This window comes from Nothobranchius furzeri, chromosome 14, assembly GCF_043380555.1.
Source record: "Nothobranchius furzeri strain GRZ-AD chromosome 14, NfurGRZ-RIMD1, whole genome shotgun sequence".
NCBI lineage: Eukaryota > Metazoa > Chordata > Actinopteri > Cyprinodontiformes > Nothobranchiidae > Nothobranchius > Nothobranchius furzeri.
The window spans coordinates 39690245-39704572 of record NC_091754.1 but is presented as its reverse complement, the minus strand read 5'-3'; the positions used below and the strand labels follow the sequence as shown (position 1 = coordinate 39704572).

General features: G+C 46.3%; 2 protein-coding genes across 2 annotated transcripts in view; both read right to left on the bottom strand.

Annotated features, from left to right (window-relative positions):
• The window catches only part of fundc1 (FUN14 domain containing 1), a 497656-nt gene that overhangs the window by 136956 nt on the left and 346372 nt on the right, over nucleotides 1–14328 (bottom strand). The window lies entirely within an intron of this gene.
• LOC107389435 (gamma-crystallin M3-like) lies at nucleotides 4534–5340 on the bottom strand. Its single transcript, XM_015965569.2, has 3 exons — nucleotides 5247–5340; nucleotides 4929–5171; nucleotides 4534–4854 (listed from the first exon to the last, which is right to left on the bottom strand). Exons 1-3 carry the CDS (start codon nucleotides 5274–5276, stop codon nucleotides 4579–4581), a joined length of 549 nt encoding a protein of 182 aa, XP_015821055.1. The 5' UTR covers nucleotides 5277–5340; the 3' UTR covers nucleotides 4534–4578.

The window sequence follows — 14328 nt, the reverse complement described above, 5'->3', positions numbered from 1 at the left end:
GTTATATTTATAGATGGTGTTTTCTCTTTACTGTTAAAGGTTCCAGAAAGGTTGTAGGACTTTACCTTTTAGGAGTTCACTGGCTCATTCCAACACATCTGCACTGGTCTCTAGTATAAATGAATGCCTTGTGAGGTCATCTCTTTGGTGAAAAGCTCTGGTGCTCCTGTTTCAGGAACAAGAAGAAAAAGGCAGAATGTGGAGTTGTACTCTGCATCATTTACTGATATGCTGACGGCTCGCCTCTGATCAGCTGCTTTTTCGGTTAACTTGCTCATGCTGGAGGCCCATCCAGCAAGTAGCAAAACAGCAGGAGAAAGACATTTTCTTTATGTCCCCCCCAGAAATAACTGTTAAAGAATACCACCATGGCGCACATGTGTAAACTGCTGAGACATGCCCACTCTGCTGGAGAGGAAATGTTGTGGCCAGGAACCAAATCACTGTGTCCGCCTACTGCCACACTTTTCCCTATTTTGTTTAGATGGAGGCAACCTGCAAATTCACAGGCGATACCGGGAGGACCTGATGGTGATGAGGCAGCGAGAGAGCCAGGGGATGACAACCGGGAGTACCGCTGTGCTGCCTACAGACATTTCATCTTTTGGCAGCATGGTGGTCTCGGGCGTGGAAACCGGTTGGTCATCCCCAGCTGCTGTGTGTGGGCGATCAGGGACAGGAATCCAGACCCCCTACGGACAGTATAAAGTGTTGGGTAATTTTATTAATCCAGGATTACCTTAGGGAAAGTTCAAAACACAGGGGGTTATAGTAATCAATCAATTAACACCAATACCAATTCATAAACTATCAAATTAGACTTTGCAAAGTGGAGAGGAAAAGATTACACACCAGTCAAAGGTTGCCAGTTCACTCTCATCAGACAGAGTCCTCCGAAAGCATTTAATAAGCACACACAAACACAAAAGATTGACGCACACACATTTTGACATCCCTTAGACTCTCAGGCAGAAAGCTGTAAAAAGGGAGACTAAGCTTTCTCCAAGTGCACTTTAAATCAACAAAGCAGTCTGGACTTTCTCAAGGGAGTTTTACTGATAAGAGGTTGTTCCAAGGCTAGGTCGTCCTCCTAAAACCTAGTCCTCCCTGTAAGACCTGCAGGAGCCTGTTATCAACAGAATAAAATAAATGGATGAAGCTACATTTAAAAACCACCAGATGTTTAACAGTCAAGACATTAATTCAGTAATGTTAATACCAGTTTTTATCTAACAATCCTCCCTGTAAATGTTAGATTCATCCTTCATAACTGGCAGAGTAATAAAACAACAACAATACTACGATTATGGTAAATATGTTTGTAGCTGTAAAAATCAACCTCTAACACACAAAAAGATCACAAAATAAGTCGTGATAAAGTAAAAAGGTAAAAGATGATAAAATCAACTAAGCTGCTAACTAGGACATCAATCAACAACGGTTACAGAATTTGTAGTTTACATTGTTGAAGTCATCTTATAACCAAGCAAATCATGACGAAGATAAAAATAACAGGTGCAAGACATTTTCACAAGAGCTGATACTAACTACCAGGTGTCAGCCAATCCAGGAAGCTAAGGAAATTGCTAGAGGGGTAAAGCTAATGTACGCAGCTCTAACTGTGGCAGAGCTGAGGTCAAAGGGCTTGTCTGTGGACTGGAAGCTGTAGTTTGGACAAAACAATGTCTTCTTCAGGATGGTGTTGCATTGTTGTGGTTTTGAAGTGGGGAAAGGTGATGCAGAAGAGTCCTGTGGGGTCTTTTGGGGTCGCCGTTGTGAGGGGCAGAAGGTCATAACAGACCTAGACTCTCTTACTTCAGCTCTGATGTCCTCGTAAGGACAGCCCGTCCTCTGTGGTTTCATTTGAGGCGGGTTGAAGGCGAGCCAGGCTGCAAATTCCACACCAGTTGTGTGGCAGGTTCAGGTAGAGAGAGCTTCCAAATTTCCAGATGTATCCTTTGGGGGTCCTCCTTCCCATGACTGAGGGGACTGCGAGAACAGGTTCATTTGTGTTCCATGGGGGGTATAAAGGTCGTCCAGTCATTACAAGGCTGAACAAAGGGCGTATCCAGCAACCTTGTTGATGTTGCAGCAGTGTGGGATGGTGCACTTCCCTTAATGGCTTGGATGGTGAGGGCGTGTCATTGTGGTCGGGAAGCCATGAAACCAGTTAGGAGATTTGGGCACCGGTGCTTGAGGTTGGTGGAGGCAGGTCACGGTGTCATGTGGATGGGCTCAGGAGGAGCCCCAATCACCATCTGTCGATTCAGTTGCTCCCTCAACTGCTGCTGTTTCAATCGTTCCGTCAGGTGCTGAGGGGGGTTCCAGGGCAGAGCCATGAGTGCGACCACCAACATCAGCAGCTGTATGGTGGACCCTGCAAGCTTAAAGCAGTTCTTTAACTTATCTGTTGTCATTGGTGAGCTTGCACTGGGATAGTTGAGTCCAGGTGGCCCCTCAGCATTTTCACAGCAGCAGGAGTGATGAGGAATGACCTCCGGCTGCCCCATCTGTTTGCATCAGCACCTTCATCAGGACCCAATCTTGGTTTCACGGCCTGCGGCGAAAAAACACAAGAAAAGTCTGGGAGATCACTGCGGTATTTGACTTGTCTTCAGTAACAGCCATCCAATATTTAAGGTAATTCCTTCCATGCAGAGTGTGCACCTATTATCAGTCCAATCATCACCCCCCTGTGGAGGCAGGGGTCACCAGAAACTGAACACATCAACAAACATGGTATCACCCGATGCTAAAATTAGCCCCCACACACATGTGAGGACAACGTACAGGATCCGGCAACTACTAGAACACGTCAACAGGAGGAAGAGACGTGCAGCACGGTTTGAACCCAAAAATAACTCATTAACCCAGAATTTTGGAAAAAAACAAAACAAATTAAATCAAAACACAAGGAGATCATAAAGGTTTGCAGTGCAGCCAAACTTTCATCTTTAATGGCATTTCAATTCAAACTCTTAGTGTTCCAAACAACAGAAAACCTTAAACAATCAAAACACAAAAACAACTGGATGAGAAGAGACTGACACAACAAAAGAAAAGAACAGCTTATAAAACCACATAACTTTAACAAGCTACCCTGATTAGGGTAGGATTAATATATTTCTAACAAGCTTAAAAAATGTATTTGCTTCAAGGTGAACCAAGGCCAAAATAACAAACAAAAACCAACTACCTTAATACTCCAGGAAAACTGACTAAGCCCTAAAGAATCAAAACTAGAAAAATAAAGACACGTATCTAAACCTAGCTCCCTGTCTAAAGGAAACAAGTGAAAAAAAACTAACAAAATGGCAGTTCACTGACCAACAGTACAAATAAAAGGTCACACTAAAGGTCTCACACTTTTGGAAATAATAAGGGTGAGAGGTAAGTCCAGAGATCCATTTTGATCTCCTTTGTTTTTGTGGTTGCCTCTTCATTCCAAAGGGCTGAGATGCAAGCAGGACTTTCCACAGCTTGACAGACTGCATGCTACCAGGGCGTACTGCTGCCCCCTGCTGTTTCTTTCAGATTACTTCATCTCAAAGTGCAACCACAGAACACAAAGCATATCTTGTGTAACTCTACACAGCAACTGTATTTCAAGAAGGGCATGACTATGGAGTGTCGACCACAGTTTATGCATAAAAAATGTAAAATTTCAAGTTAGTAGAAATACTTTGAATAAACGTCAGTAGGAAATATGAATGAAGAAGGAAAAGTTTGTGAACTCCATACACACAATTTCATAGTAATCAAGTCCAAATACCCCCCCACCCCACCCCCCCCCCGCCCCGGGGTATCGTTCCAGATTAGTTTAACCATGCAGTGGTGCTTGCCTCTGAAATTACATCTAATTATTGGCCTTTTTTGAATTAGCATTTTGCTAAGGTAGTTGAGAGTATTGTGTATTAGCTGCTTCAGTCATTTTGCTCTCACAGTGTCATCTCAGAACCAGTTCAGTCAGGCTTCTGGGCTGGACACTGCACTTTTGACGATTTTAAACAGCATAGCTTTAGCAGCTGACTATGGTAAGGCTGTGGTTCTGTTGCTGTTGGACTCAACCAGCTGCATTCGATACTGTTGCTCATCAGAAATTTTGGGATCGCTTAGAGCGTTAGGATGAGATCTCTGGCTCTGTGTTAAACTGGAAGGTTGTTTGACCAATCCTGGTTCCCACCAGAGAATACTGCTGTTGTGTCCTTGGGCAAGACACGTAGCCCACCCTGCCTGCTGGTGGTGGTCAGAGGGACCGGTGGCGCCTGTGTTCAGCAGTCTTGCCTCTGTCAGTGCTCTCCAGGGCAGCTTTGGCTAAAATGCAGCTCATCACCACCAGTGTGTGAATGTGTGTGTAAATGGGTGGATGAGTGTTTGTGTTGTGAAGCACCTTGGGGGGTTGTAGAACCCTAACATGGTGCTATACAAACACAGGCCTTTTACAGTGAGTGAGTTTTCAATCTCTTGGGAAGGAAAGGTCCTTATGAGTTTCTCCTTTTTTGTTCCTATCCAGTTAATGTAACACACCAGACATTTTTGTTTGTATTTATTATTTATTTTATTTCAAAATTAGTATGTCTAGCACATATCCATGATGCGCCTCATGCTCATGAATCTCGTGCCTCCATATCCCATCTCCCTGAAGCTCCTGTACTCTCCAGGCCTCATGTACATCATCTTGCCTCTGTAGTGAGGCTGCTCGTACATCAGCCAGTGGCCATCCATCACATGGCAGGACATGCAGTCAGACATACGGTAACGGTCCATGATGGAGTCACAGTCATCCATTAGCTCGTGCATTTGACCACCAAAGTTCTCCCTCTCGTAGATCTTCATCCTGTAGGATCCCCTGTGCTATAATAGAAACAAACGTCAGGCTCTGGACATTCCAGCATTGCAGGTCAGAGATGGAAGAGTTTGAAACTTACCATGGGGATCATACGGCAAGACTTGATGCAGTCTCTCCATCCAGTCATGCTCATGTAGTCAGCATACTCGCCCCTCTTAAAAAAGTACTGGTTTCCCATGTAGTTGGGACGGTCATAGACCATGAAGCAGCCGCTCTCCACCCTGCAGGAGTGACACCTGCTCAGGTAGGAGGACATGTCAGCACAGTCGCTCATGCACTCATAGGAGCGACCCTGGAAGTTCCTGTCCTCGTAGAAGATGATCTGAAAAACAAGAAATTTCATCTGAGAACTGTAAGCAAACTCCACAGAAAAGAAATTCCCTATCTCTTATCCTACCTTGCCCATGCTCATGTCAGTGGTGGACATACTGGTGGGTGAGCTGCTGGTTTCGGTTCTGCCCCTGCTGCACTGCTATCCTGCCTGGTTTAACCCTTCCTTTTATACCCAACTAAAGCATACAGAATCGGTGGGCCCCTTTTGTTTAAACCACCAACTCAGCAACATGATGCAGAGCTCTTTAGCTTCTGTGTCATGTGACCATGTGGTTTGGGTCTCAGAGATTTCAGACATACATTCATTTAACGAGGCATGTTTTCCCTATTTCAATGCATTGCTCATACTACTACTACTACTACTACTATTACTACAATTACTACTACTGCTACTACTACTACTACTACTATTACTGCCACTACTACTACTACTAGTAGTACTACTACTATTACTACTATTACTACTATTACTACTACTACAACAACAACTACTACTATTACTACTACTATTACTACTATTACTACTACTACTACTACTACTACTACTACTATGTAATACTGTTACATTTTATTTGAAGCACCTTTCTAAAAACTTGTGGTCACTGTACAGTAACAGGGAATAAAACATTCCAACAAGACAAGACTGCTATGTTTTTATTGCACATTTCCTACACAAAGGCAACTGAATGTGCTTTACAGCAATAATGACAGACCCAAACAAAGACAAGCTGAACAATGGGATTACATCAAAATGACTACAACTAGAAAATTAACACAATATCAGTTAAACGTTGTGAAGAGAACTAAATGTGGTCAGCCAGAAAACACTAAGTAGGTGAAAACATTGATTAAGCTAAATGTGTAAGGACACTAATAAGTAGTACAATGTACTACAAACTTTGATGACTGAAATTAGTAACTAACAGAAATTCAATACTTTGAATAGGTAGGAAGTCTGACCAGGAGTTACTAAGTGGAAGGTGACTAAAACTAATGTAGGTAACAAAGAGTGGTCAGCTGGAAACAGCTGAGTATGTGAAAGCATTGATTAAATCAAAAAGCTGACAGTGAAATAGATAAAGTACAAAACAGCACTGGACTAAAACTGGAAGACTAACAGAATACAAATATTTATTTTGCCACAGGTGTAAGGTGACAAACTAAAACAAATGCAGACTAATGGGCTCGACACACGGGAGGCGACAAACGACTGCGATCAGCGAAATTTGTCGCTGTCGCTTTTATTACCTTTCACACGGGAGGCGATCCGCGGCAGCGGCCAGCGGCAAAGCCGTCTACGCATTCTGTTCCATTGCGAAGTCGAAACTTCCGTTGTTTTGTTTGGCTGTGTCAGGTTGGAGGGAATTAAGGTTATTTAAGCGGTTCAGAGTTAATAAAGTGGTAGAAATGATGTTTCACAAGATGCTGCTAGAGTTATGTGAAATCTTACTTCTGATTTTACTACATAAAACAATAATAATCAACTTCTCCTCCATGTTTGCTCGGAGATGTGCGGAGCATCCTGTCCGCTCATTGGTCAGTGAATGAAACCTCCGTTGATTGGTCCTCATCCGAGCGACAGCGGTGAATAGTTGAAAATGTTTCAACTTTCTGGGATCGCGTCGCTGGGTCGTACGCGCACGACACGTGCACGAGTGCAAACTTTCACATGCACGTTTTTCGCGTTTCGCTTAGTAGGAGAGAGACCCGCGATTATCGCTTTGTCGCGCATGTCTCATTGAAAATGAATGGAGGAGAGGCGATGTCGCCTCCCGTGTGTCGAGCCCATTAAACTGGAAAACTAACTGAAAGATGCCAGCCAGGAGTCAGGACTTACTAAATGCGCTTTCCGACTGTAGGAACCCTTTCCTAGAACTATGTTAGCTCCTACTCTGAAGCTAGGACTTTTTGTGGTTCCTATGGAACTAACGTGACGTCGGCGCTCGGTGAGCTCCGCCCCTTGCTTGATTTCTGCATCTTTTCTGTTCCGAATCATGTTCGTTTATTTAGAAACAGACTGGACTGCATCCCAGATATTCCTGCTGCCGCCAGCTCACCTCGCCACAACCGAAAAGGTAAAGAAAACAGTCTTAATGCATTCAGTTAAGCTTTGTCTCTTCTCTGAAAACAGAAATATTATCTAATTTGAAATTAAATCTCAGAGGGAAAACTGCCGATAGCGAGCATGTGTTTGTACTAAATTAATATGTAGTCATTTAGGAGAGTCCTTTGTCTTCATTCTTCTCTTGGGGTGGAAAGGAAGCAGTTTAGAAGCAAATGCATGACCTTGAGGCAGTCTCATGCAGATAAGTTCTTGCTGAGGAGAGGGGGGAAATGCCTTTTAGGTGGAAAACAGTCATTTCTGTCATGACTCCCATCCTTCACCCTCCTCCACTTCCTCATTATACCTTCATTCAGCTCACCTGGTTCCTCTCACCAAGCTCCAGCCAAGCCCTGCTTTCCCCAGCAACCTCTGTCAGCTTCAATCAGCTCCATTCATTCCACCTGCTCCTGTAATCAGCCTCATCCCATTCACCTGCTTCTCCTGCTATAAAAGAACCAGCCGTCCAGTCAACAGATGCCAGATTATTACAGCCCTGCCAGTAATTCTCCAGCCATCCACCCTGCCTGATCTTTGCCTCTGGACCTTGTTTTTTGCCTGACCCCTGCCTTGCTCTCTGCCTGCCACTTTGACCTTAGCCTGCCTCTGAACCTGCCTCAGCCTTGCCCTCCAGGTACCTCTGCTTTAAATAAAGACTTTTTTTTATATATTTTTACTGTGTTGGCGTCTTCACGGGTCTTCTGAGTTCTGTTTGTGACAGAATAATCTGGCCAAAAATCTGACCCAACGCTGACACAGCACTTGGAGTATTTTTTTTCTTCTTTTTTTTCATCGTACCTGTCATGGAGGATCTCACGCTCCTGGAGTTTATGGAACTAGAGAAGGAGCAGGAGTCACCGTTCTGGGGAACGCGGCTGGCCATCAGGCCAGAGCCACGCAGAGGCTCCACTCCTCTGTCCAGGCCTGCTGCAAACGTCTTGTGCAGCGGGTTCATGACCACGCCACTCCAGCCTCAAACCCCTCCTGTCAGGTCACGACGGCGGCGGTCCCGGAGGTTTTCTGGAGCTGATAAGAGGGTTAATCCTTCTCCCGTGCAGGTGTCGGCGGTTCCACGAACGGCACCTCATGTTCTGCTTCTGGACCGGTCCCGACGGAGGAGATTGTTCAGGGGATGATGCAAATGGTCGAGGAGGCTGTGTGGGAGGTCTTTGCCAAGCCAACCTGCCCCCACTTACGTCTGCGGGCGGCTGATAGGTTAAATGTCATCTTCTCCACCCATCCAGAGTTGATAGCGGTGCCAGCACTTGGTAATTACTACCTTTATGTCCGGAGGGTATATGGGTCTGCACTGAAGGATGTCGCCATGGAGGGTCTGACCTGCTGTGAGAGGTGGTCACCTTCCCCAGAACCCTCCAACGTATCGCATCCTGCTCCGGCGGTGGTCCCGGTGGACGCATCGCATCCTGCTCCGGCGGTGGTCCCGGTGGACGCATCGCATCCTGCTCCTGCGGTGGTCCCGGTGGACGCATCGCATCCTGCTCCGGCGGTGGTCCCGGTGGACGCATCGCATCCTGCTCTGGCGGTGGTCTCGGAGGAAGCATCGCATCCTGCTCTGGCGGTGGTCTCGGAGGACGCATCGCATCCTGCTCTGGCGGTGGTCTCGGAGGACGCATCGCATCCTGCTCTGGCGGTGGTCTCGGAGGACGCATCGCATCCTGCTCTGGCGGTGGTCCCGGAAGACCCATTGCATCCTGCTCTGGCGGTGGTCTCGGAGGACGCATCGCATCCTGCTCTGGCGGTGGTCTCAGGGGACGCATCGCATCCTGCTCTGACGGTGGTCTCGGAGGACGCATCGCATCCTGCTTCGACGGATGAGGTCCAAGAGGCCCCGGTCCTGGCCCAGCCTGTCCAAGGGGCTCCGGCCCAGCCTGTCCAAGGGGCTCCGGCCCAGCCTGTCCAAGGGGCTCCAGTCCAAGGGTCGACGCCTCCAGGCTCTGAAGAGGACCTCTCCTGCCCTTGCTCTTAAGAGGACCCCTCCTGCTCTCAAGTTCCCCAGTCTGAAGTTCCCCAGTCTGAAGTTCCCCAGTCTGAAGTTCCCCAGTCTCAAGTGTCTGTGTCCCCTCTTAGTCGTAGTCCAGTTTCCCCTCTTAGTCGTGGTCCAGTTTCCCCTCTTAGTCGTGGTCCAGTTTCCTCTCTTAGTCGTGGTCCAGTTTCCCCTCGTAGTCTTAGTCGTGGTCCAGTTTCCCCTCGTAGTCTTAGTCTTGGTCCAGTTTCCCCTCGTAGTCTTAGTCTTGGTCCAGTTTCCCCTCGTAGTCTTAGTCTTGGTCCAGAGTCCCCTCGTAGTCTTAGTCTTGGTCCAGTGTCCCCTCGTAGTCCTCGTCCGCCTGTGTCCTCTGTCACCACACTCCTACAGTCCCGGCTCCTGGTTCCCCGTCGCCGGCCCCCCAGACTCCCACGGTCCCGGCTCCTGGTTTCCCGTCGCCAGCCCCCCAGACCCTTCCGGCCCTCCTTCCTGGTCCCCCTCCTCCCGCCCTGCTCTGGCCCTCCTCCCTGATCCCCCTCCTCACACCCTGCTCTGGTTTCCTGTGGGCGTCTGATATCCGCTCTTGAGGGGGGGGGGGGGGGGGGGGGGGGGGTTCTGTCATGACTCCCATCCTTCACCCTCCTCCACTTCCTCATTATACCTTCATTCAGCTCACCTGGTTCCTCTCACCAAGCTCCAGCCAAGCCCTACTTTCCCCAGCAACCTCTGTCAGCTTCAATCAGCTCCATTCATTCCACCTGCTCCTGTAATCAGCCTCATCCCATTCACCTGCTTCTCCTGCTATAAAAGAACCAGCCATCCAGTCAACAGATGCCAGATTATTACAGCCCTGCCAGTAATTCTCCAGCCATCCACCCTGCCTGATCTTTGCCTCTGGACCTTGTTTTTTGCCTGACCCCTGCCTTGCTCTCTGCCTGCCACTTTGACCTTAGCCTGCCTCTGAACCTGCCTCAGCCTTGCCCTCCAAGTACCTCTGCTTTAAATAAAGACTTTTTATATATATTTTTACTGTGTTGGCATCTTCACGGGTCTTCTGAGTTCTGTTTGTGACAATTTCATTCCGTTACAAATATGTGATTGTTCTTTTCTTCTAAAAAATTGTTAGGGATTTTATCAATCACCTAATACCTGCAGTCGAAGAGAAAAGAGGGACAATTAACCAGACAAGTTACTGGTTGCAATCAGGGCAGGTGTTCAAGCAAAGGCTTGAGGCACACACTGCAAAGACCATCAGCGGTTATCAAATTACCAGAGAAATCATGTTTTTTCATCCATTTTCAGATAATTTCCCCATTTTCTGGATTTTATGCATACATTTACCATCTTTACTCAAAGGTGTTTGTGAGTTCTTATTTACCATATTTAGATACCACACCGTCTGTCTTCGGTCAGACGTAGGTCAGATTTAGGCTTATGAATCTGGCTTTCGACTGTGCTGAACACAGCGGGATTTGATTTACAGCGTGACAGCCAACCTGTAAAAAAAATATTGACCACCTATACGTGAGACGTGTGTGAATATGAGTTGCGATATCCTTATTTCTACTAGAATAAAGCAAGTCCAGGCACTCTCTCATTTATTCAAACAAAAATTAAAACAAACAAAGAGATAACTAGAGTTGCGTTTTTATTTTCGGCTAAAACGCTCAAAAACCCAGCCAAACACACAGCATTCAGAGAATCTGTTAACACATCCCTTCCGGCGGACTGAACCAATTAGAAATCTCTTAGTTATCACACTGGTCTATTCATTTATCACTTTATTTCTTACTTTATCAAAACCAGAGTTGCGTTTCTATTTTCGGCTAAAACGCTCACAAACCAAGCCAATATAGCATTCCTGTAATCTACACCATCAAGAAATGATATGTTCTTCTTCTACTGCTTCTTCTACGTCTCCTGCTCCTTTGATTCTTCATGCAGGTTTTCTTCATGTTTGTTTTCTTCTTATTCCTCTGCAGACTGACGTAAAAAACATGCAGACTGCCACCTAGCATTTTATACTCAGAAGTGCATCTCGGTCGTAGGGAACTGGTGGGGTGGGTTCAGTGGCCAAGAAATCACCACCTAGATGACTGTTGTTTAAACAATAAAACAACAGTCATCTTTGTCACTAAACCAACCATATTTCAACATTGACATTCATGTGATGCACTGACATAAATATAACTGTTAGGCATTCAATGTTGTTTTAATGTAGTTTCACCATTGAGATTACAACTGCCATAATTTCAACCATATTTCAACGGTATTTCAATCAATCAATCAATCAATCAAAGCTTTATTTATAAAGCGCCTTCCGCAACCCTGTCAGGAAGCCCAAAGCGCTGAACATTGTACAGTTGTATGTAAATATATTGAATAAATCAACAATAAAAGAAATTCAAATTACAAAATACAAATTACAAAATGGAAATAACAAGATAGATGAAACATTCCGGTAAAATACAAATGTGTGAAACACAATTGGATTGAGTGGATGGATTGAGTGTACCAATGAAAACTGTGGAATGGATGCAACATAATAGAGGGCCATAATCAAACATGTTCTGGAAACGCCAAGCGGAGGAGGTGTGTTTTTAGGTGATTCTTAAAGACTGGCAGAGAAGGGGACAGCCTAACTGAGGGTGGTAACTGGTTCCAGAGTAACGGTGCTAGGACTGAGAAAGCCCGGTCCCCACGGGTACGACACCTAGACCGAGGGACAGCGAGCAGGCCTTGGTCAGAGGAGCGCAGAGCGCGTGATGGGGAATGTGTTCAGGAGTGTGGCCAGATAGAGGGGAGCACCACCCTGGAAGAAATGAGAAACAAAGACGAGTATTTTGAATTGTGAGCGATAGGAAATCGGAAGCCAGTGCAGGGAGGCCAGAACTGGACTGATGTGGTCCCGTTTCCTGGTCCCAGTCAGGAACCTGGCAGCGCTGTTCTGCACAACCTGTAGGCGACGCAGTGTTGACTGACACAACCCTGCGTAGAGAGAGCTGCAGTAGTCAAGCCGAGAAATTACAAAGGCATGCAGTACCCGCTCCAGGTGGGCTCTCGACAGCATATGCTTGATTTTAGCAAGGCGTCTCAGGTGAAAGAAACTGGACCGGATCACAGAATTGATGTGAGCATCAAATTTAAGTCCTACATCAAGTTTCACCCCCAAACTGGTAACAACTGGTTTTGAGTATGGAGAAAGAGGGCCAAGATCAGCATAACGATCCACATTCCTGCTGTTGGGGTGAAAAACAATGAGCTCTGTCTTTCCCTCATTCAGATGTAGATAGTTGGACATTAGCCAAGACTTCACCTCATTAACACAGGAGACAAAGGACTGAATAGAGTGACCTTTCTCCTGACACAATGGAGAGTAAATCTGGCAATCGTCAGCATACAGATGGAATGATAGGCCATGTTTACGAAAGATTGACCCCAGAGGTAGCAGATAAATGGCAAACAAAAGTGGACCAAGGATCGACCCCTGCGGGACCCCCCACCGGAGCCCCTCCCAAGAAGAAAAAACATCACCCAGTTTAACACAGAATGTCCTGTTTTGGAGATACGATCTAAACCAGTCCAGAGCTGACCCTTTGATCCCAACCCATCGTTCCAAGCGATCGAGTAGAATCACGTGGTCAACTGTGTCGAAGGCTGCTGTCAGGTCTAATAACAGAAGCAGCAAAGATGTTCCCTGATCTAGTGATAGATAGATGTCATTTAGGACCCTCAGTAGAGCAGACTCTGTGCTATGGCCAGACCTGAACCCTGATTGGAAAACCTCAAACAGATCAGAGTCAGCTAAATGTGAGACCAGCTGCTGATAAACGACTTTCTCAAGCAGTTTAGATGTAAAGGGCAGGGTAGAGATAGGCCTGTAATTTTCTATCACAGAGACATCAGCACCAGGTTTCTTCAGGGTCGGCCGAATAACTGCTGCTTTCAAAGCAGCTGGGACCACACCTGTGCTGAGGCTCCCATTGATAATCTGACCAAGTGAAGGGCCAAGGCACGGAAAGGCAGCCTTCCAGAGACGAGGCGGTAGAACATCAAGTGGAGAGCCAGATGGCTTCTGCCTCGCAACTAGCTTACTCAGCTCAGAGTATGAAACTGTACTGAGGGAGCCCAGGGTGGGTGGTAATGGAGGAACTAGAACAGGTCAACAGAGTTACCAGAAATGACTGCTCTAATGCCCGACACTTTATCAACAAAGAATTTGTGAAAAGCTTCAGAGTTTCCAGCAGCTGTAGGAGACATGAAGCTAGGCTCCTGATACACCAGAACTGAGTTTAGCATTTTGAAGAGAATCTTAGGATTATTGGAGTTTGTCTCAATGATGTCTGCAAAATAGGCCATTCTGGCGGCCCTCACTGCATCCTGATAAGCAACCAGAGATGCTCTGAACAACTCACGCGAGACCTGTAGGCCATCCTTTTTCCACTTTCTCTCAGAGGATCTACACGCCCGCCTACAAGCCCGTGTGACATCAGAGAGCCAAGGCTCCCTCCTAGGTTGAGACTTGCAAAGCTTGAGAGGGGCAACCACGTCCAGGACCTGATTACAAAGTACATCAAAGTGTTGTGAATAGTGATCAACGTTAGATGGATCAGGGTTAAAGGTCTCTAACCTTACAGACATACAGTCCACAAACTTTGAAATTGTTTCTGCATCCAGGGCTCTGAACCTAGTAGCTGGAGCTTCACACACAGGGACAGGGCAACGTAACATCACAGAGTATTGGAGAGTGGTCAGAGAACACAGGAGGCAAAGTCACAAGGTTCATGATGGGTAGACCATAAGAGATAACCAGGTCCAGGGTGTGACCCCTGGCATGAGTTGGGGATGATACCCATTGAGTTAGATTGAATGACTCTAGCAAATTAAAAAAACCTTTAGCAAGCACATTGTCAGGACAGCAGATATGGATGTTAAAATCACCAAAAAATAGGACATAATCATATTTTAGGATGCAGTCTGCCACAAGATCACAGAAATCATTAAGGAAGTTAGAGTCAGTCTTTGGAGGCCGATAAATCAGCACAACGAGCAGGCGGGGGG

Coding starts and splice junctions, on each gene's coding strand:
- LOC107389435 (XM_015965569.2), bottom strand. CDS start 5,276: ATGTCCACCACTGACATGAGCATGGGCAAG. Junction 5,172..5,246: donor CTGACATGAGCATGGGCAAG/GTAGGATAAGAG, acceptor CTTGTTTTTCAG/ATCATCTTCTACGAGGACAG. Junction 4,855..4,928: donor CTTGCCGTATGATCCCCATG/GTAAGTTTCAAA, acceptor TTTCTATTATAG/CACAGGGGATCCTACAGGAT.